Source organism: Pelophylax lessonae (assembly GCF_965119305.1).
Source record: "Pelophylax lessonae genome assembly, chromosome: 2".
NCBI classification, from domain to species: domain Eukaryota; kingdom Metazoa; phylum Chordata; class Amphibia; order Anura; family Ranidae; genus Pelophylax; species Pelophylax lessonae.
This window is the reverse complement of record NC_138769.1, coordinates 432617757-432640558: the sequence shown is the minus strand read 5'-3', so window position 1 is coordinate 432640558 and position 22802 is coordinate 432617757. Positions and strand designations below refer to the sequence as shown.

The following is a 22802-nucleotide window of genomic DNA, read 5'->3' as shown; positions in this document are numbered from 1 at the left end:
AGAGATTGAAAAGGAAAGGATAGCATACACATTATATTTGCTCTGTGGGGTATAGAATTAGTAAGGATCAATGCTTGGTGGGTTAAAATGTACTTGATGGTTGATAAAAGAAAATTATTGCACGGACAAATTGAACCTCTGGTTTATAATTTGTATTTCGTAGACATTCTCTGTCTGCCTTTTCCATTGTTGTCAAGACACCTGTACTTTATAACTTTTTCAAGTAAATGTTCTCAATTTATGGAAATTAACACATAAGAATACTACATTTCCTATATTCTATTTACAATGTCATCACTCATTTTAGGTTATAAATCCCCCCACACCAACACCTTGTTGAAATGTTTGCTACATTTATTTTGGCCCTTATATGATCACTTTGTGTATGTATATTTTAAATTAAAAAATAAAACTATTTCCCAGACATAAATTGGCAAAGGGGATTCACACATCACATACATAGTTATATCATCACGAAAATATTTCATTTACCCAAAAAAGATATCCACAAATATGTTCTGTTAATGTAAAAATGTATTTTGGATAAAACCATTAACTCATCCCTACCTTAAATGCACTTCAGGTGCAGAAGAGTGAATTGAACTTAGACTTAGGCTTGCCATACACTATGCAATTTTCTTTCCTGCAAACATGGCTTGCAGGAAAGAAATTTGTATAATTCCCCCATCAACACAGACAGTGCTGACAAGGGAGGCAGCAATTGTGCTCACCCGGCAGGGGGTGGTGGGAACAAGTCGAGAAGCCGTGCCCACCAGAAGAAGACAGTGATTATTGCTAGGAGCTAATGCAGCCACTAGCGATAATCACAAGAGAATTTGGCAGGCTGGTTGTATCTAAGTTGATCAATCGATCAACTTGGTACATTCAGCCTTCCCTTGGATGTTTCGAATCTCGGCCGACTCCTGCTGAACCGGCTGAAATTCTCAAACTGTGTATGGCCAGTCTTAGCAGTTTTCTGAACTAGAAAGCTTTAGACGAAGCTCTAAAAAGAAAAGAATACAGAGGGAAATTATAATTTAAGTAAAAATCTACCGCCAACAGTCTTAGCTTTACTCAACCCCTAGAGGGTGATAATTAACAACACGTCCTCTGCCACCTTTAGGGAAGTTCCACTTTCATTAGCTGCTTGCCAAGCAGTGATTACCAATTTTTCATTAACAGTATGACGTAGTACAGGAATTGATGACCTATTCCATCATGTGGTTCTTAAGTCGTTTCCCATACTTCAGTCTCAATATCAGCTCCCGGGGAAAGAATTTTTCACCTACCTACAAATTAGATCCCTACTTCAGAACCAACCCACGCTCTCCTGTAAAATCCCACAGAAATTGGTAGACTATTTACATAGAGCTAAATCTTCAAAGGGAGGGATGTCAATAATCTATAGATTAGTGTCAACGACAAAAATTCTTTCTCTAAGTCCAAAACTTTTTTGGCTTGGAAAAGGGATCTGGGTCAAACCTTTACTACTAAGCAATGGGAAAAGGTGATGTACTACACATACAAAGCCTCTTAATGTGTTAATTTATGGGAACCTATGCACAAAATTACTCTATGCTGGAACCTTACCCCATATCGGTTATCTAAAATGTATCAACATGCCACAGGTACTTGTTGGAGGGAATGTGGGCGAATAGGTACTCTATACTATATCATGTGGGAGTGTAATAAATTAGCCAAATATTGGACTAAGATCTTTGATATATTATCATAAGTGTCATCACTGCTGACACAACTTTCTCCCAGCTTGGCCATATTAAATCTAGGTATAGAAGATTTCCCACACCACACTAGGGTAGCTATTTCTAATGTATTACTAGCCACAAGACTGAATATTAGGAGTAACTGGAGGGCTGTCGAGCCACCTCTAGTAGCTGAAGTAATTTTGACTGTAAAAAATGCTTGCACATATGAACTCATGTTTGCCCTATTCAATGGATCATATAACAGGGTATATGACCTGTGGCTTCCTTGGACACAATGGTACACAATGCCAAAATAGCTTTATATGCTATGTCTTACATGTGTATACATGGAAACAGTGATGCTTAGACATTTTTTTTTCTTCTGTGTATTACTTCTCTTTCTTTTTTTCTTAGTTTAATTTCTATCTTTTATACATCTATTTTAATTTATGCAGCACATATTGGTCACTCAAGTGCATCCTATATGGGTCAGGTAATGTATCTGTCAGCTGACACACTTATTCTATTGGTTATTTGAATGGAATAGATGTTTGGGGGTGCAGTTGCATCTCCAACCCTGCCCACGTCACAGTTTGATCCCATGGGGGTGCGGGGGCGTGGGGAGGGGGGAGTTGTGACCACCTAGTTTACTACATATTGGAAGAGTATGCCATTCTCATTCTTAACTGTTATCACATGGCTAATGTACATTTTATTATGATATCTCACTTTGTGATTTAACGAGCAATGATACTGTTATATTCTCGATTATTGTTATGTTTGTTTTTTCTCTTGATGATCTAATAAAAAACTATTGCAGTTAAGAATACAGAGGGTACACCAGCCTAGCGCATTACCTTTTGCAACAATTTATTTAACCACTTGCCGACCGCCGCACGACTATCTACGTCGGCGGTCAGCCCCTCACAGGCAAACTAACGTAGGGCTACGTTGCTTGCTTGTGAGGGTCTAGGGAGCGAGCGCGCGCCCCCGGAGGCGCGCTCCCGCTCCCGCGTGGTCACGGACCCCCCCGCGCGTGTGACCAGCGGACCCGATGTCCGCCGGCCACTCGGCGATCGGCGGGGGAGAGGGAGAATGTCAGGCAGCTTGTGTAAACAAGCTGCCTGTCATTCTCCTCACTGCAAAGACACTGATCACATGGATCTACTATGTAGATCCGTTGATCAGTGTCCTTACAGCTGAAGCCACAGCCAATCACAGTAGAAAGCACGCCCCTAGGGACACACACAGCCCCTCCCTCCCAAACAAAGTTAACCCCTTCACTACCAGTGTATTTTTACAGTAACAGTGCATATATATAGCACTGATTACTGTAGAAATGTCACTGGTAACCCCAAAAGTGTCAAAAATGTCAGTCAAGGGTCCAATCTGTCCGCCGCAATGTCGCAGTACCACAAAAAAATCGCAGATCGCCGCCATCACGCGTTAAAAAAAAAACAACAAAAATGACAAAAATCTTTCCCTTTGTTAGTAAACGCGATAACTTTTGCGCAAACCAATCAAAATACGCTTTTTGCGATTTTTTTTACCAAACATAGGTAGCATAAAACAAATTGGCCGAAAATGTTAAAAAATTTTGATTTTTACATTTTTTTTGGGGGGAATTTCATATAAAAAAAATGTGAAAAATATTGTTATTTTTGCAAAATTGACGCTCTTTTTTTGTTTATAGCGCGTGATCAAAAAATCGCACAGGTGATCAAATACCACCAAAAGAAAGCTCTGTTTGTGGGAAAAAAAGGACGCCAAATTTGTTTAGATACAGCGTCGCACGACCGCGCAATTGTCCGTTAAAATCACGCAGTGCCGAATCGCAAAATACCCCCTGGTCGGAATGGGGGTAAAATCTTTCGGGGCTTAAGTGGTTAAAAAAAAAAAAAGTATATACATCATACTCACAAAGGAGATGAAATAGCAAGCAAAATAAAAGTGTAGGTTCACCAGAAATCTCCACTCAGCATAGTCCGCTAGTACAAACAGTAGTGGAATGTAAACCTCTTTTTTCAGAGGAGCCGAGATGATGCAAATGAACATGCACATACAGGGCTGATCAATCGGTAGCAAAACTGCCAGATATAAAGGGAAACTAGCAGCTTCTACAGCCAAAACTGACAGCTGAGCTACTATAGGAAATAGAAATTGGTGCTCTCACATAATGCTGCTTAATTGGCCCAGTATGTGCATGTTCAGCTGTACCATATTGGCTGTTGTCCACCCTGGAATCATAGTTTCAATCTTCTAAGGCCTGGTTCACACCTATGTAGATTGCAGTTGATGCATATTGCAGGTGCATTTTGCGTTTTTCAATACACATTTTTGATCCATTGAAGTTTATGGAACCAAAAACACAACCTGCTGGTCCCTGGCTATTCCCATAAAATGCAAAGATGTGCACATGACCCATAGAAAATCATGTTAAATGGACTGTAGTGTGTTTCTGCAAAACTAAAAAAAACACTAAAAAATGCATGTGTGAACCAGGCCTAAATGTGTTTTGTTTTAATAAAGTGTTTTTGTTTGATCCTACTAGCCTCAACATCCTATCCTTCTGAAGTCAAGTAGTGCACAAAAATTGTAAACAAAGCAGACGCTGATCATATTATAAGCAGAGTGGAGGAGGTGCTACTGGCATTGGTCTGCTGTATGAGAACTCCTGCTATCATCCTCTCTTCTCTTTTAGCAGATAAATGAGAGGCTGTTCAGTAAACCTCAAACATTAATAAAAGATAGCAGGAGTATACCACAAAGTGTCATTCGAGTGACAGCTCTGTCTGCATGGGGCTGCTGATAACAGATCCAAGTTGATGGCATCCTGGCGCAGTCTCAGGTCTGTTTAAGATCATACTATCATCAATAATTACAGGGAGATGAAACAAGGTAATTTGACATATCATTTTTGTGAGAAGATTGTTACTGATATTAATAGTATGATAACAGAGTTGATTTTCTGTCTGCAAAATTCCAATGAACAATGTCACATTCTTATTCTGAAAGCCATCATACAGTATACAAGGCCTTCCACATATTATGTAAGATACTTTTAAATGTTAGAATGTGCGGCTTCTGCATATGTAACAATGAGACTAAGTTACCTGCTGCAAACAACATGACCGCCACGGGCCTGTAGAACCTCCGGCGAGATCCCACACATATGGAAATTAGACCAACCAGGAAAGCGACGAGTATGATGGCTGCACCACCTAGTATTAAAGCGAGTGTTGCAATCTGCCAATCTGCAATAGAAAATACAATGTGTAAGTTAGTAAGAATAGCACAGTTACAGCAAAAGTGTTGTTGTTATTCAGAATCTCTGCGTTCAACTTTGGGCCTTTTATGTATACATTTACTGTTCATATGTATGTCTTTTTCTCAAACTGAAGAGTGTGGAACATTTTAGCTGCAAAAGTTTAGGTGTAGAATCTTCACGTGTTACATTCCTAGGCAAAGTATGCCTAAAGTTCCGACAGCAAATAGGTAAAAAAACAAATATGTGCACATGCTATTTACAATGTTTATACAAGAGTCATAGACGTCCCATCTGCAACACCCCCCCCCCCCCATTCCTCAACAAATTGGTGCAAATCCTCTTCTAGTGCCAGTTGCCCACTCCTACCTACTACTAAAAATTTGGCTGACACTAAAACACTTCCAGTTTTTTGTCTATTAACCAACCTATAATAATATTCATGGAGTGGGCAGGTAGACTGAACTGGGACTTCATGTATTGTGTGTGTCATTTTCCAAACCATGACATCATCATGCACTTCTGCATGATCACTTCTAGCTCCAAGGATCAATATCTGAACCAGTGCCCAAATGGCCCCAGTCTATATTACTCCCTATAGTGATCTTTTAGCTTGAATTTATACAAAAAATCACAGTGCCTAAAACACCTAGGGGTTGATTTCCTGGAAATAAATACTCATTTTCCCGATAGCTTAGTGAATGTGAAAAATCTTCATTTTGTAAAGAATACCTAATCAGGTGTAAAGTAAGTTTGGAAAAACAGCATTTTTCCTTTTACACAACTAGATGATGGAAATCACCCGAGCTTTAACCCCAATTACTAATCTCCAGGGAAAAAGAGTGCAGTTGCACTTGCAAAGTGGACATATTATTTGCCTTTAGTAAATTAACTACATAATTGTATTCTGAACATAAAGATGCATTGCAACGATATCAAGCACCACAATATTATAAAAAATACATATCTAGAATACATATAAGAGCTACATGCACATTTTAAAACTAATCAATTCATTCATTTGAGATACATGTAAAATATCAAGAGGAAAAGAAGGAATTTGTATTCAAAAGATCTATTAACCTAAAAAGGCACAGATGAAAGTTTTCTGGGCTGTTAAAGTGGTATTAAACCCCAAAACAAAAACATTAAATTGCAGCTTACCAATGTTTAAATGTGGTGGCTGTATTTGTTTTGTTTTTGTTTTGTTTTGTTTTTTTAGGCTATTTTCCTTTATTTTCACCTGGTAATCCAGCCAGTAAGGCGGCCGTGTGAAAGGTCCGCTGTGGGACTTTTTTTTTTTTTTTTCCACGGAGCGGATGACATTTCTGTCATCCGCTCCGTGTGCCCGCATATCATCCCATCCGTTTGCGGATGATACGCGGACATAATGTAAGTATATGGCACTGCGGATGTCAGCGGATGACACTGCTGACATCCGATTTTCCTTCCTTTCCGTTTTTTAAACGGAAGGAAAAATGGGGTTCTGTTCCATTCGTAAAAACGGAACAGAACTGACAGGAGGAAAATCGAGTGTCAGCGGATGGTATTCCGCTGACACCCGCAGTGCCATTCACTTACATTATGTCCGCAAATCATCCACAAACGGATTGGATGATTTGCGGACACACGGAGCGGCCGTGTGAAAGGACCCTTAGTCTTTTAGTTTTTAAACTTACTTTAACAGACCAAGCTGTCCAAACAAAGTAACAGTTATAAGGATGAGATAAACCATTTAACACTGACAGTGATCAGCTTTTATTCATTTATGTAAAATCTTTAGCCCAAAAAAAAAAAAAAAAAGCTGTTGCTTTAACTGCTTAAAAAGTGTTAGCTGGAATTCAGCTTCAACTTGTCAGTCATCCAGAGCTTAGTCCCGTTGTCAAGTCTGGTGTTCAACTTAAATTTTTTAATCAAATCTGCTAGTCCAACACTACCTTCTCCTGGGACTGACAATGTTGCTGTCTAAAGGTGCATGCTTTACTACTTTATCCAGATTGCAGACACCCTATGTGCCGGTTCACACTACCGCGGCACGACTTCGGGGGCGACCTGTAAAGTCGCGTGCACCGCGACTTCGGTGCGACTTGCACGGACTTCATATAATGAATGTCAATGCAAGTCGCTCTGATGTCGCCCCAAAGTAGTACAGGAACTACTTTCTAAGTTGGAGCGACTATTAGAATGGTTCCCGTAGCACTGCATGGACCGCGACTTGTCAGGCTGACCAGTCGCCTGACAAGTCGCGGTAGTGTGAATGGGCACTAAGACAGAAAGTTTGTTACAGGCAGGACCAACAGGTGAAATAAAAACGAAAAGGCCTAAAAAAAATGCAGCCACCACATCTAAAAATTAGCAAACTGCAATATGTTACATTTTTGTTTTTGGGTTTAATATCACTTTATGTTTTCCTTGTACTAAATACCATTAAATATGGCTATCAAACACAACATACTGCAACAGTTTGCAATTTGTTTAGATTTAGTCATTGTAAACATAATTTTGAGAAAGCAGGGGAGGATTAAAACCCCTGCCAGGTTATTTTTTTGCCACCCATGTAACATTGGGGAAATGTACCTTCATGCCCTGTCCCAGAGATGCAACAAGAAGTTAGAGGAAATCTCCCAAAGTGAGGAAAACTCCCCTCTTAGATAGTTTTTCTTAGAACAGGTGTCCCCTATTGGAATATTTCTTGTTCCAGGAAAAACTTTAATCCATGAAAATGGTTACCAGTACACTCAAAGTCCCAACCCCCCTCCTATATACCAGTACAAATAGAGGGGTGAATCTCCTCAGTTGAGACATAAACAGCAGTGGTTGTAAGAGGGCAGCAGTAGGTCCACCAGCTACTGTTGCTCAAAGAGTAGAAAGTGTAGCAGCTGCTGGGTAGAGGACAGAAGGTGTGGAAGCTAGTGATTAGGGTTGAGCGAACACCTAGATGTCCGTGTTCGACGGGTTCGGCCGAACTTTAAAAAAAAGTCCGGGTCCGTGTCCCGGACTTTTACCGAACTTTTCCCGGACACCGAACCCCATTGAAGTCAATGGGGACCCGAACTTTAAGGCACTAAAATGGCTCTAAAACACCAAAGGAAAGGGCTAGAGTGCTGCAAATGGCAGCAAAACGTAATTAAGAGCATGGCAAGTGCTCTGCAAACAAATGTGGATAGGGAAATAACTTAAAACAACAAAAAAAAAACAGAAAAATAAAACAATGTTCTTCTTCATCTCTGAAGGACGAGGCCCATATGGAGTAGGAGGGAGGTTGAGGTGGTGGTGGATGTGGCGGTGACATAGGCGTGCGCACAGGGTGTGCTGGGTGTGCCTGGGCACACCCTAATCACCTAGGGCACATAGCATTGCCAGTGAGGAGATGGGAAAGATCTCCCTGGGACCTGCTCTGCTCTATTTCTCCTTGCCTACAGGTACATGGCCCCGATACATTACTCTCCCTGCTGGCAAACACATGCATGTGTATTTCAACTTTGGGGTGCACACCTTAATGCAATAGGCTGCGCACACCTATGGGCAGTGTAGGTGGAAGCGGCGGTGGAGGAGGACCAGGGCCGGATTAACAGCATCATGGGCTTGGTGCTGAGGATTTTGAAGGGCCTTAAGGGCCGTGCCTTGCCATGCACCCAGAGGAGGAAGGGTGCAGCCATGCATGCCTAATTCAACATGGGATGCTGTCTCTGAAGCCCATAAACACATCCATGCATCGCCAACTGTCCCTCCTTGTCCGGCCTTCACGCTGTGTGGGGAGGTTCTGAGGGTGCTGCCTGGGGAAGCGAGCATAGAAGCCAGACTTCTGTGTTTACAAGTGACAGAAGAGCGGTAACAGTGAATATGGCCAACCCGGGGCCTATATAAAAGGTAGGGGCCTGGAGCTGCAGCTCCAATAGCCCCTACATTAATCTGGCCCTGAGGAGGAGGACGAGGTAGCCAACACTGCTTCTTTTCAAAAATTTTAAATGAGGGTACACCCCAAAAGAGTGAGAAAGAGCAAAAATGGAACAATGGGTGGGTAAGGTCGGTATCCATTGCTATTCTGCATAAGGTACGGAAAAGTCCCGTGGGATCCATGCCTGGTTCATTTTAATGAACGTGAGCTTGTCCACATTGTCTCTGGACAGGCGGCTGCGCTTGTCTGTTATAACGCCCCCAGCCGTGCTAAATACCCGTTCAGATAATACACTGGCTGCAGGGCACGCCAGCACCTCCAAGGCGTAAAGGGCAAGCTCAGGCCATGTGCCCAATTTGGAGACCCAGAAGTTGAAGGGGGCAGACCCTTAATTCACTACATGTAGGCGTGTGCACACATACTGCTCCACCATGTTGGTAAAATGCTGCCTCCTGCTAAGACGTTCCATCTGAGCTGCTGGTGCTGCTGTTTGTTGTGGCGTGCTGACAAAGCTTTTCCACATTTCGGCCATGCTAACCCTGCCTTCTGAGGTGCTGGCGGTGCCCTGGTTGCGTTGGCGACCTCCTCCTCCTCCTCCTCTGCCTTGTGCTTCCACTGTGGCCCCGCTGTCAGATGGGAATGCCAGCAGCATGGCGTCTACCAGCGTGCGCTTGTACTCGCGCATCTTGCGATCGCGCTCCAGTGAGTGAATTAAGGACGGTACGTTGTCCTAGTAACGGGGATCCAGCAGCGTGGCCACCCAGTAATCAGCACAAGTTAGAATGTGGGCAACTCGGCGGTCGTTGTGGAGACACTGCAGCATGTAATCGCTCATGTGTGCCAGGCTGCCCAGAGGCGACGAAAGGCTGTCCTCTGTGGGAGGTGTATCGTCCGTGTCCTCTGTATCCCCCCAGCCACGCACCAGTGATGGCCATGAGCTGGCCTGGGTGCCACCCTGCTGTGAACATGGTTCCATCTCCTCCTCCAGCTCCTCCTCCTCCTCATCCTCCTCATCCTCCAGAACTGTGCCCCTGCTGGACAATTGCGTCCCTGGCGTTTGCGTGTGCAGGAACCCACCCTCGGAGCCCCTTGCGAATGACTGCCCTGAAAGCCTTGGAAATGTTACCTCTTCATCCTCCTCCTCCTCCTCATCCTGTGCCACATCCTCTTCCATCATCGCCCGAATTGTTTTTTCAAGGAGGCATAGAAGTGGGATAGTTAAGCTGAGAACGGCGTCATTGCCACTGGCCATGTTGGTGGAGTACTCAAAACAGCGCAACAAGGCACACAGGTCTCGCATGGAGGCCCAGTTATTGGTGGTGAAGTGGTGCTGTTCCGCAGAGCGACTCACGCGTGCGTGCTGCAGCTGAAACTCCACTATGGCCTGCTGCTGCTCGCACAGTCTTTCCAGCATGTGTAAGGTGGAGTTCCACCTTGTGGGCACGTCACATATGAGGCGGTGAGCGGGAAGGCCGAAGTTACGCTGCAGCGCTGCCAGGCGAGCAGCAGCAGGGTGAGAACGCCGAAAGTGCGCACAAACGGCCCGCACTTTCTGCAGCAGCTCTGACATATCGGGGTAGTTTTTAAGGAACCTCTGCACCACCAAATTCAGCACATGCGCCAGGCAAGGGATGTGCGTCAAACCGGCTAGGCCCAGAGCTGCTATGAGATTTCGCCCGTTATCACACACCACCAGGCCGGGCTTGAGGCTCGCTGGCAGCAACCACTCATTTGTCTGCTGTTCCATGCTCCTCCACAACTCCTGCGCGGTGTGTGGTTTGTCCCCCAAACAGGCAAGTTGTAAAACTGCCTGCTGTCGTTTACCCCTGGCCGTGCTGAAGTTGGTGGTGAAGGTGTTACGCTGTCCGGATGAGGAGGCGGTAGAGGATGAGGAAGCGGAGTAGGAGGAGTTACGAACAGGAGGCAAACTGAAGCGCCCTGCAATCCTCGGTGGTGGAAGGACATGCGCCAAATTGCTATCCGCCTCAGGCCCATCCGCCACTGCATTTACCCAGTGTGCCGTTAGGGAGATATAACGCCCCTGACCGTGCTTACTGGTCCACGTATCCGTAGTTAGGTGGACCTTGGCACAGATGGCGTTGCGCAGTGCACACCTGATATTTTCCCCCACTTGGTTGTGCAGGGAAGGGATGGCTTGCCTGGAAAAGTAGTGGCGGCTGGGCACGACGTACTGTGGGACAGCCACCGACATAAGGTTTTTAAAACTGTGCGTCTCCACCAGACGGAATGACAGCATTTCAAAGGCCAATAATTTTGAAATGCTGGCATTCAGGGCCAGGGATCGCGGGTGGGTAGGGGGGTACTTCCTCTTCCTCTCAAGTGTTTGGGAGATGGAAAGCTGAACGCTTCCACGGGACATTGTGGAGATGGTTGTTGGTGACCCAGGTGGTGGTGTTGCTGACAGATCGTCTGTTTGCGGGGTGGCAGGTGCCGGTATCACTACAGATGTGGCTGGAGCGGCCGAGACTGCAGCAGAAGAGGAAGCAGGATGAGCCAGAGACGTTTCTTGGTTTTGAAGGTGTGTACTCCACTGCAGCTCGTGCTTTGCACTTAGATGCCTGATCATGCAGGTTGTGCTCAGGTTGAGAAGGTTCATGCCTCGCTTCAAGCTCTGATTGCACAGGGTGCAAACCACTCGTGTCCTGTCATCAGCACATTTTCTAAAGAACTTCCACGCTAGAGAACTCCTTTGAGCTGACTTTGGTGCGCTCGTTCCCTTGCTGCGTTGGGCAGTAGCGGGCGTAGTGTCTAGGGCACGGCCGCTCCGCTTCTGCACCCTGCTCCCTCTTCTGCTGTGCTGGTGGCTCTGTGCGACCACCGCCTCTTCCTCCAAACTACTCAGGTCACCTGCATGACGTTCATTCCATGTGGGGTCGAGGACCTCATCGTCCTCCACATCATCTTCCACCCAGTCTTCACCCCTGCCCTCCTTGTCGGTCTCCACAATGCTGAACGCCGCAGCAGTTGGCACCTGCGTTTCGTCATCATCGGAGACGTGCTGCGATGATCCTTGCATGTACTCATCTTGAGAAATAAGTGGTTGGGCATCGCTGCACTCAATCTCTTCCACTTCTGGGGCAGGGCTAGGTGGATGGCCCTGGGAAACCCTGCTGACAGAGTCCTCAAAAAGAATAAGAGACTGCTGTATGGCTTGGGGCTCAGACTGCTGGCCTGATTTGCAAGGGGGTGAGGTGAAAGACGGTTGGACATTGGCTGCAGGTGCCAACTCTGACCTTTCTGCAGTAGACTGGGTGGGAGACAATGTGAAGGAACTGGAGGCACTGTCAGCAGCAAACCAATCTACTATCGCCTCAACTTGTTCTGGCCTCATCACTTCTAGGGGCGTTTGATGCCCTACCAAATACTGATGCAGGTTCTGTCGCCTACTCACACTTGAGGAAGGTGTTTCACTTGTGTGTGTAGCTGGCACAGATCGACCATGTCCTCTCCTTGCAACAGGAGCTCTACCAGCAGCACCACGACCCAGGCCACGGCCCTTATTTGACGGTCTCCTCATATTTCTGTAATTTAAGATCTTGCCCTAGAAAGGTTTTTATTGAATAGCGGAATAGAAAATATGATCCAAAAAAAGTGTATGTATATCACACGTACACAACCACACTAGGCCCCAATTACTATTGTTTGTACCCCTAAAAGGCTAGATGAGGAGTAGGGGGAGTATGGAACAGGCAGCACCCTCAAACCTTCAGAAGTATGAGATGAACCCCAACAACTTGGAAAGGTGGATCTCTCTCACACGTACCGACACAGACTATCCCGCAATTCAATTGATCCTCAAAGGTTTTTATTGAATAGCGGAATAGAAAATATGATCCAAAAAAAGTGTATGTATATCACACGTACACAACCACACTAGGCCCCAATTACTATTGTTTGTACCCCTAAAAGGCTAGGAGTAGGGGGAGTATGGAACAGGCAGCACCCTCAAACCTTCAGAAGTATGAGATGAACCCCAACAACTTGGAAAGGTGGATCTCTCTCACACGTACCAACACAGACTATCCCCCAATTTAACTGATCCCCAAAGGTTTTTGATTAAATAGCGGAATAGAAAATATGATCCCAAAAAAGTGTATGTATATCACACGTACACAACCACACTAGGCCCCAATTACTATTGTTTGTACCCCTAAAAGGCTAGGAGTAGGGGGAGTATGGAACAGGCAGCACCCTCAAACCTTCAGAAGTATGAGATGAACCCCAACAACTTGGAAAGGTGGATCTCTCTCACACGTACCAACACAGACTATCCCCCAATTTAACTGATCCCCAAAGGTTTTTGATTAAATAGCGGAATAGAAAATATGATCCCAAAAAAGTGTATGTATATCACACGTACACAACCACACTAGGCCCCAATTACTATTGTTTGTACCCCTAAAAGGCTAGGAGTAGGGGGAGTATGGAACAGGCAGCACCCTCAAACCTTCAGAAGTATGAGATGAACCCCAACAACTTGGAAAGGTGGATCTCTCTCACACGTACCAACACAGACTATCCCCCAATTTAACTGATCCCCAAAGGTTTTTGATTAAATAGCGGAATAGAAAATATGATCCCAAAAAAGTGTATGTATATCACACGTACACAACCACACTAGGCCCCAATTACTATTGTTTGTACCCCTAAAAGGCTAGGAGTAGGGGGAGTATGGAACAGGCAGCACCCTCAAACCTTCAGAAGTATGAGATGAACCCCAACAACTTGGAAAGGTGGATCTCTCTCACACGTACCAACACAGACTATCCCCCAATTTAACTGATCCCCAAAGGTTTTTGATTAAATAGCGGAATAGAAAATATGATCCCAAAAAAGTGTATGTATATCACACGTACACAACCACACTAGGCCCCAATTACTATTGTTTGTACCCCTAAAAGGCTAGGAGTAGGGGGAGTATGGAACAGGCAGCACCCTCAAACCTTCAGAAGTATGAGATGAACCCCAACAACTTGGAAAGGTGGATCTCTCTCACACGTACCAACACAGACTATCCCCCAATTTAACTGATCCCCAAAGGTTTTTGATTAAATAGCGGAATAGAAAATATGATCCCAAAAAAGTGTATGTATATCACACGTACACAACCACACTAGGCCCCAATTACTATTGTTTGTACCCCTAAAAGGCTAGGAGTAGGGGGAGTATGGAACAGGCAGCACCCTCAAACCTTCAGAAGTATGAGATGAACCCCAACAACTTGGAAAGGTGGATCTCTCTCACACGTACCAACACAGACTATCCCCCAATTTAACTGATCCCCAAAGGTTTTTGATTAAATAGCGGAATAGAAAATATGATCCCAAAAAAGTGTATGTATATCACACGTACACAACCACACTAGGCCCCAATTACTATTGTTTGTACCCCTAAAAGGCTAGGAGTAGGGGGAGTATGGAACAGGCAGCACCCTCAAACCTTCAGAAGTATGAGATGAACCCCAACAACTTGGAAAGGTGGATCTCTCTCACACGTACCAACACAGACTATCCCCCAATTTAACTGATCCCCAAAGGTTTTTGATTAAATAGCGGAATAGAAAATATGATCCCAAAAAAGTGTATGTATATCACACGTACACAACCACACTAGGCCCCAATTACTATTGTTTGTACCCCTAAAAGGCTAGGAGTAGGGGGAGTATGGAACAGGCAGCACCCTCAAACCTTCAGAAGTATGAGATGAACCCCAACAACTTGGAAAGGTGGATCTCTCTCACACGTACCAACACAGACTATCCCCCAATTTAACTGATCCCCAAAGGTTTTTGATTAAATAGCGGAATAGAAAATATGATCCCAAAAAAGTGTATGTATATCACACGTACACAACCACACTAGGCCCCAATTACTATTGTTTGTACCCCTAAAAGGCTAGGAGTAGGGGGAGTATGGAACAGGCAGCACCCTCAAACCTTCAGAAGTATGAGATGAACCCCAACAACTTGGAAAGGTGGATCTCTCTCACACGTACCAACACAGACTATCCCCCAATTTAACTGATCCCCAAAGGTTTTTGATTAAATAGCGGAATAGAAAATATGATCCCAAAAAAGTGTATGTATATCACACGTACACAACCACACTAGGCCCCAATTACTATTGTTTGTACCCCTAAAAGGCTAGGAGTAGGGGGAGTATGGAACAGGCAGCACCCTCAAACCTTCAGAAGTATGAGATGAACCCCAACAACTTGGAAAGGTGGATCTCTCTCACACGTACCAACACAGACTATCCCCCAATTTAACTGATCCCCAAAGGTTTTTGATTAAATAGCGGAATAGAAAATATGATCCCAAAAAAGTGTATGTATATCACACGTACACAACCACACTAGGCCCCAATTACTATTGTTTGTACCCCTAAAAGGCTAGGAGTAGGGGGAGTATGGAACAGGCAGCACCCTCAAACCTTCAGAAGTATGAGATGAACCCCAACAACTTGGAAAGGTGGATCTCTCTCACACGTACCAACACAGACTATCCCCCAATTTAACTGATCCCCAAAGGTTTTTGATTAAATAGCGGAATAGAAAATATGATCCCAAAAAAGTGTATGTATATCACACGTACACAACCACACTAGGCCCCAATTACTATTGTTTGTACCCCTAAAAGGCTAGGAGTAGGGGGAGTATGGAACAGGCAGCACCCTCAAACCTTCAGAAGTATGAGATGAACCCCAACAACTTGGAAAGGTGGATCTCTCTCACACGTACCAACACAGACTATCCCCCAATTTAACTGATCCCCAAAGGTTTTTGATTAAATAGCGGAATAGAAAATATGATCCCAAAAAAGTGTATGTATATCACACGTACACAACCACACTAGGCCCCAATTACTATTGTTTGTACCCCTAAAAGGCTAGGAGTAGGGGGAGTATGGAACAGGCAGCACCCTCAAACCTTCAGAAGTATGAGATGAACCCCAACAACTTGGAAAGGTGGATCTCTCTCACACGTACCAACACAGACTATCCCCCAATTTAACTGATCCCCAAAGGTTTTTGATTAAATAGCGGAATAGAAAATATGATCCCAAAAAAGTGTATGTATATCACACGTACACAACCACACTAGGCCCCAATTACTATTGTTTGTACCCCTAAAAGGCTAGGAGTAGGGGGAGTATGGAACAGGCAGCACCCTCAAACCTTCAGAAGTATGAGATGAACCCCAACAACTTGGAAAGGTGGATCTCTCTCACACGTACCAACACAGACTATCCCCCAATTTAACTGATCCCCAAAGGTTTTTGATTAAATAGCGGAATAGAAAATATGATCCCAAAAAAGTGTATGTATATCACACGTACACAACCACACTAGGCCCCAATTACTATTGTTTGTACCCCTAAAAGGCTAGGAGTAGGGGGAGTATGGAACAGGCAGCACCCTCAAACCTTCAGAAGTATGAGATGAACCCCAACAACTTGGAAAGGTGGATCTCTCTCACACGTACCAACACAGACTATCCCCCAATTTAACTGATCCCCAAAGGTTTTTGATTAAATAGCGGAATAGAAAATATGATCCCAAAAAAGTGTATGTATATCACACGTACACAACCACACTAGGCCCCAATTACTATTGTTTGTACCCCTAAAAGGCTAGGAGTAGGGGGAGTATGGAACAGGCAGCACCCTCAAACCTTCAGAAGTATGAGATGAACCCCAACAACTTGGAAAGGTGGATCTCTCTCACACGTACCAACACAGACTATCCCCCAATTTAACTGATCCCCAAAGGTTTTTGATTAAATAGCGGAATAGAAAATATGATCCCAAAAAAGTGTATGTATATCACACGTACACAACCACACTAGGCCCCAATTACTATTGTTTGTACCCCTAAAAGGCTAGATGAGGAGTAGGGGGAGTATGGAACAGGCAGCACCCTCAAACCTTCAGAAGTATGAGATTGTGTTCACTGTACCCCACAAAGATTGAGTTCACTGCACCCCACAATGATTGTGTTCACTGCACCCCACAAAGATTGTGTTCACTGCACCTCACAAAGATTGTGTTCACTGTACCCCCCAAAGATTGTGTTCACTGCACCCCACAAAGATTCTGTTCACTGTACCCCACAAAGATTGTGTTCACTGCACCCCAAAAAGATTGTGTTCACTGCACCCCAAAAAGGATGTTGTTCACTGCACCCCAAAAAGGATGTTGTTCACTCCACCCCAAAAAGATTGTGTTCACTGCACCCCACAAAGATTGTGTTCACTGCACCCCAAAAAGATTGTGTTCACTGCACCCCAAAAATGATTTTGTTCACTGCACCCCAAAAAGGATTTTGTTCACTGCACCCCAAAAAGGATGTTGTTCACTCCACCCCAAAAAGATTGTGTTCACTGCACCCCAAAAAGATTGTGTTCACTGCACCCCACAAAGGATTTTGTTCACTGCACCCCAAAAAGATTGTGTTCACTGCACCCCAAAAAGGATGTTGTTCACTGCACCCCAAAAAGGATTTTGTTCACTGCACCCCAAAAAGATTGTGTTCACTGCACCCCACAAAGGATTTTGTTCACTGCACCCCACAAAGATTGTGTTCACTGCACACCAAAAAGGATTGTGTTCACTGCACCCCAAAAAGATTTTGTTCACTGCACCCCAAAAAGATTGTGTTCACTGCAGCCCAAAAAGATTGTGTTCACTGCAGCCCAAAAAGATTGTGTTCACTGCAGCCCAAAAAGATTGTGTTCACTGCAGCCCAAAAAGATTGTGTTCACTGCAGCCCAAAAAGATTGTGTTCACTGCAGCTCACACACAGAAAAATGGATGTGGATCACTGACACCTGCCTATCTCCAATCCCACACCACACAGCAATATCGATTGTAGTTTGTAGAACACAGTTTCCCTAAAATTCAGCAGACTCTGTCCCTAACAGGATTGAGAAGAGATCGTAGATCAGGATTGAGTGCAGACCCCACCCCCCACACAGCAATATCGATTGTAGTTTGTAGAAGACACTGACCCTATAATTCAGCAGACTCTATCCCTAAAATGCCTACAACTCGCCCTGCCTAAACACTCCGACCTGTCCCTCAATTCTATCCGGACACAAATGGTTTTTTCCTGCCTATCTTTCCCTAATCAGCAGCCAGCACGTTGATGTGTGCTCTGTCCCTGAATCTAAGCAGCATAATGACGCCGCTGCGGCTGCCTCGAACTTATAAAGACTTGGTCACATGCTTCAGACGGCCAATCACAGCTACTGAGACATTTGCAGGCATGGCTGGGATGGCTTAAGGCACACCAGTTAAACGATTGTTGATTGGCTGTTGAAAGCCCGCCATGAAAAGAGCGCCAAAGCATGCAAAACCCGGAAATAAAACGACCGAACACGGATTTTTACCCGAACATACAGTAAAGTGTCCGTGTCCGTGTTCGGGTACAAAAAATCCAATTATTCGGTACGAACACGAATAATACAGTCCGTGTTCGCTCAACACTACTAGTGATAAGCAGAGGACATAAAGCTAATGATGGACACATACTTGGAAATGACAACAGAGGTTGTAAAGATATGAGTGGAGTAAACCGAGAGTTGTCCAGCAGAAGATCAGTGGTGGATTGTTTATTATTCATAATTAACTAAGTGTACATTGACTTCATCTGGGTTAAAATTCATGCTTTACAGATTGGTTTACTATATTCTGTACTGTAAATGATCACTTTACAATGATTCTTCGAAATTCTGACCTGCATATTTATTTATTATCACTGTTGCAAAAATATTTTACTCAGTGAAAGTACTACTAACGAGAAGAAAAGTTAATAAAAGGATTGGTTCACTTTTTTAAAAAATAATAATAAATGCAATTTTTTTTGCAGGTACAAAAATGTGCATTTACTATTTTTTTTTATTTTTTTATATAGGAACCTGTACAAAATTATACCCACAATCAGCAGATCACTGACGCCATGCAGGTCACCTGCAGACTGTCAGTGTGAGCTGTCTGCCCCGTACACCAGACAGTTTCACACTGACAGGAAGACTCAATAAACCACCACAGTGCTCAACATCACTATGGTAGTTCATTGAGAACTACAAGCCAACAGCCACAAAGGATGTCGGGACTTGTAATTAATTCATACACAGAGCTCTGTGAATGAATAATGCGGCTGTGTGGAATCTGATATCATCATTGGCATATCCAACCTGACCCTTACTTCTGATTACTGGACTACAGCGATGGAGTAATCAGATGGTTGGATCTAGGAACAGGAAACCCTGAACAGGAACAGATTGCTCTTCCATTAAAAGAGAAGTATGGCCAAAGCTTTTTTGTGGGTCATATGAGTGCATTTACTTTTGCTCTCCTCTGAACCAAAATCTAGCCTAAAGCAAGCTAAAGCCCGCAGTTGACTGGCGTCACAAAGCTGCTCTAAACTCTGGAGGGATCCCAACAATAATGCCAGGATCCACCCAGATGCCTTACAGGCAGCTGGTTCAGCCTTTCAGTTTACTGCTGAGTAGCTGAGCAAGCCACTCTCACCTGCTCTCCTGCCCAGCACTCCACTAAGCGCTGGAGGGGCATAACTGAGAGTGGTGACTGACAGTTATCACTTTGAGCCCAGAGAGGACCCAAGAGCTGGGTGATCAGTGGTTATGTGATTGCTCAGTTCTTCAGCTTAGAGGCAATGGGGGACAGCTTGCAGCACTGGACCAATGCTGCAGTAGGTAGGTAAGTATGTATGTTTAATTTTTTTTATACCTATATTTCTTCTTTAATATGGTGGCCACAAATTGAGACAGAATGGATGGAAAATGGGCCTTGGCAAAAGCAGCTGCAGAGTTCCCACTGCTAGGGCTATATAATTCAAAAATGAATTGTTTCACATTGTTTAAGGAATAGGGTGCCCTGAATTTAGATTCACTTTAACTCCTCACCTTTTCTCCATTAATAAATTCCTGATTATATTCGTACATCCTCCTAGCCATCCATTTAACTTTCATCTCTGCTTCTCTTTTCCCACAGATCTGACACACAAAACTCAAAGTTCTAATTAAAGAGAAATGTTTGATAAATTAGCCTTTGCCTTCACAGCCAGTTAGTGTTCAGGAAGAAGTAAAGCAACATATGGAAGGATTCTTCTGTAATACACAAGGTAAGTGTCATAAATAATGTGCAATGTGCACTTAATAGTTAACAGTTTGAAGTATTGAGCATGTTTCATGTTTCTTGTAGGACCTTTATTTATCAGAATAATGCCCAAATAAAGAAAAAAAATTATATTACGTACTTTATGATCCTTAAAATGAATCTAAAGGCTGACAGTTTATTTCTTTTACCTTAATGCATTTTCTTCATTAATTTAAATGCAGCTCCCCCAGCCCGATCTCAATCCAGCGGTGTGCATGATAGCAGCTGGCTCCCTCTGCTGTCAGTTACAGTCAGTGAAGAGGGAGTGGGGGGGGGGCGGGGAAGAGCTGCGGTCTGTGTGTCTATGGACACACAGAGCTGGATCGGAGCTAGCCCGCACAAGTGCCCCTATAACAAGCTACTTCTTATGGAACAAAAGGGAAAAAACCTGTGCTTAGTGAAAATTCTGATAATCATGAATATGTGTTAGTGTGAATTAGACAGCAGCTTTTACCATTTATCGCTGTCAGTTTGCAAACAAAATACAAATAGCTCCAGGTGCCTTAGTGATAATTGCATATAAATACTTATACAATCTTATAGTATCGTAAACATGCCCACACTTTTGTGAGAATTAATGCAGCATGAAAATTGCTATGGTGAGTATAAAATAAAAATAAAAAAGTCCATAAAAGGAAAAAGATAAAGTCCCACAGTGAAATTCCAAATGTGCAAAAAAAGTAAAACTCCTCAGATCCTTTTGTAACATGAACCGGCGCTCCCTCTTAGAAATCAAACAGGCTTAGCCTCTTGCCAAGACATTAGACTTGTCACAGTCAGTATTCGCCTTAGTAAGCTTCACCTCTCACTACAGGTATGGGCTACTTCAGCTTTTCCTATAGTAGACACTCAGCAGGGAAGAGGAGCTAGGAGTAGGGTTGAGCGGACACCTAGATGTCCGTGTTCGACGGGTTCGGCCGAACTTTAAAAAAAAGTCCGGGTCCGTGTCCCGGACTTTTACCGAACTTTTCCCGGACACCGAACCCCATTGAAGTCAATGGGGACCCGAACTTTAAGGCACTAAAATGGCTCTAAAACACCAAAGGAAAGGGCTAGAGTGCTGCAAATGGCAGCAAAACGTAATTAAGAGCATGGCAAGTGCTCTGCAAACAAATGTGGATAGGGAAATAACTTAAAACAACAAAAAAAAACAGAAAAATAAAACAATGTTCTTCTTCATCTCTGAAGGACGAGGCCCATATGGAGTAGGAGGGAGGTTGAGGTGGTGGTGGATGTGGCGGTGACATAGGCGTGCGCACAGGGTGTGCTGGGTGTGCCTGGGCACACCCTAATCACCTAGGGCACATAGCATTGCCAGTGAGGAGATGGGAAAGATCTCCCTGGGACCTGCTCTGCTCTATTTCTCCTTGCCTACAGGTACATGGCCCCGATACATTACTCTCCCTGCTGGCAAACACATGCATGTGTATTTCAACTTTGGGGTGCACACCTTAATGCAATAGGCTGCGCACACCTATGGGCGGTGTAGGTGGAAGCGGCGGTGGAGGAGGACCAGGGCCGGATTAACAGCATCATGGGCTTGGTGCTGAGGATTTTGAAGGGCCTTAAGGGCCGTGCCTTGCCATGCACCCAGAGGAGGAAGGGTGCAGCCATGCATGCCTAATTCAACATGGGATGCTGTCTCTGAAGCCCATAAACACATCCATGCATCGCCAACTGTCCCTCCTTGTCCGGCCTTCACGCTGTGTGGGGAGGTTCTGAGGGTGCTGCCTGGGGAAGCGAGCATAGAAGCCAGACTTCTGTGTTTACAAGTGACAGAAGAGCGGTAACAGTGAATATGGCCAACCCGGGGCCTATATAAAAGGTAGGGGCCTGGAGCTGCAGCTCCAATAGCCCCTACATTAATCTGGCCCTGAGGAGGAGGACGAGGTAGCCAACACTGCTTCTTTTCAAAAATTTTAAATGAGGGTACACCCCAAAAGAGTGAGAAAGAGCAAAAATGGAACAATGGGTGGGTAAGGTCGGTATCCATTGCTATTCTGCATAAGGTACGGAAAAGTCCCGTGGGATCCATGCCTGGTTCATTTTAATGAACGTGAGCTTGTCCACATTGTCTCTGGACAGGCGGCTGCGCTTGTCTGTTATAACGCCCCCAGCCGTGCTAAATACCCGTTCAGATAATACACTGGCTGCAGGGCACGCCAGCACCTCCAAGGCGTAAAGGGCAAGCTCAGGCCATGTGCCCAATTTGGAGACCCAGAAGTTGAAGGGGGCAGACCCGTCATTCACTACATGTAGGCGTGTGCACACATACTGCTCCACCATGTTGGTAAAATGCTGCCTCCTGCTAAGACGTTCCATCTGAGCTGCTGGTGCTGCTGTTTGTTGTGGCGTGCTGACAAAGCTTTTCCACATTTCGGCCATGCTAACCCTGCCTTCTGAGGTGCTGGCGGTGCCCTGGTTGCGTTGGCGACCTCCTCCTCCTCTGCCTTGTGCTTCCACTGTGGCCCCGCTGTCAGATGGGAATGCCAGCAGCATGGCGTCTACCAGCGTGCGCTTGTACTCGCGCATCTTGCGATCGCGCTCCAGTGAGTGAATTAAGGACGGTACGTTGTCCTTGTAACGGGGATCCAGCAGCGTGGCCACCCAGTAATCAGCACAAGTTAGAATGTGGGCAACTCGGCGGTCGTTGTGGAGACACTGCAGCATGTAATCGCTCATGTGTGCCAGGCTGCCCAGAGGCAATGAAAGGCTGTCCTCTGTGGGAGGTGT

The 22802-nt window shown here is 44.7% G+C and overlaps 1 protein-coding gene across 1 annotated transcript in view; it reads right to left on the bottom strand.

The window, feature by feature from the left end:
- TMEM47 (transmembrane protein 47) overlaps nt 1–22802 on the bottom strand; it is a 191995-nt gene that overhangs the window by 55717 nt on the left and 113476 nt on the right. Inside the window, exon 2 of the mRNA XM_082246942.1 lies at nt 4820–4960. Within this exon, the coding sequence (XP_082103068.1) occupies nt 4820–4960 (141 nt within the window). The remainder of the gene's footprint in view (nt 1–4819; nt 4961–22802) is intronic.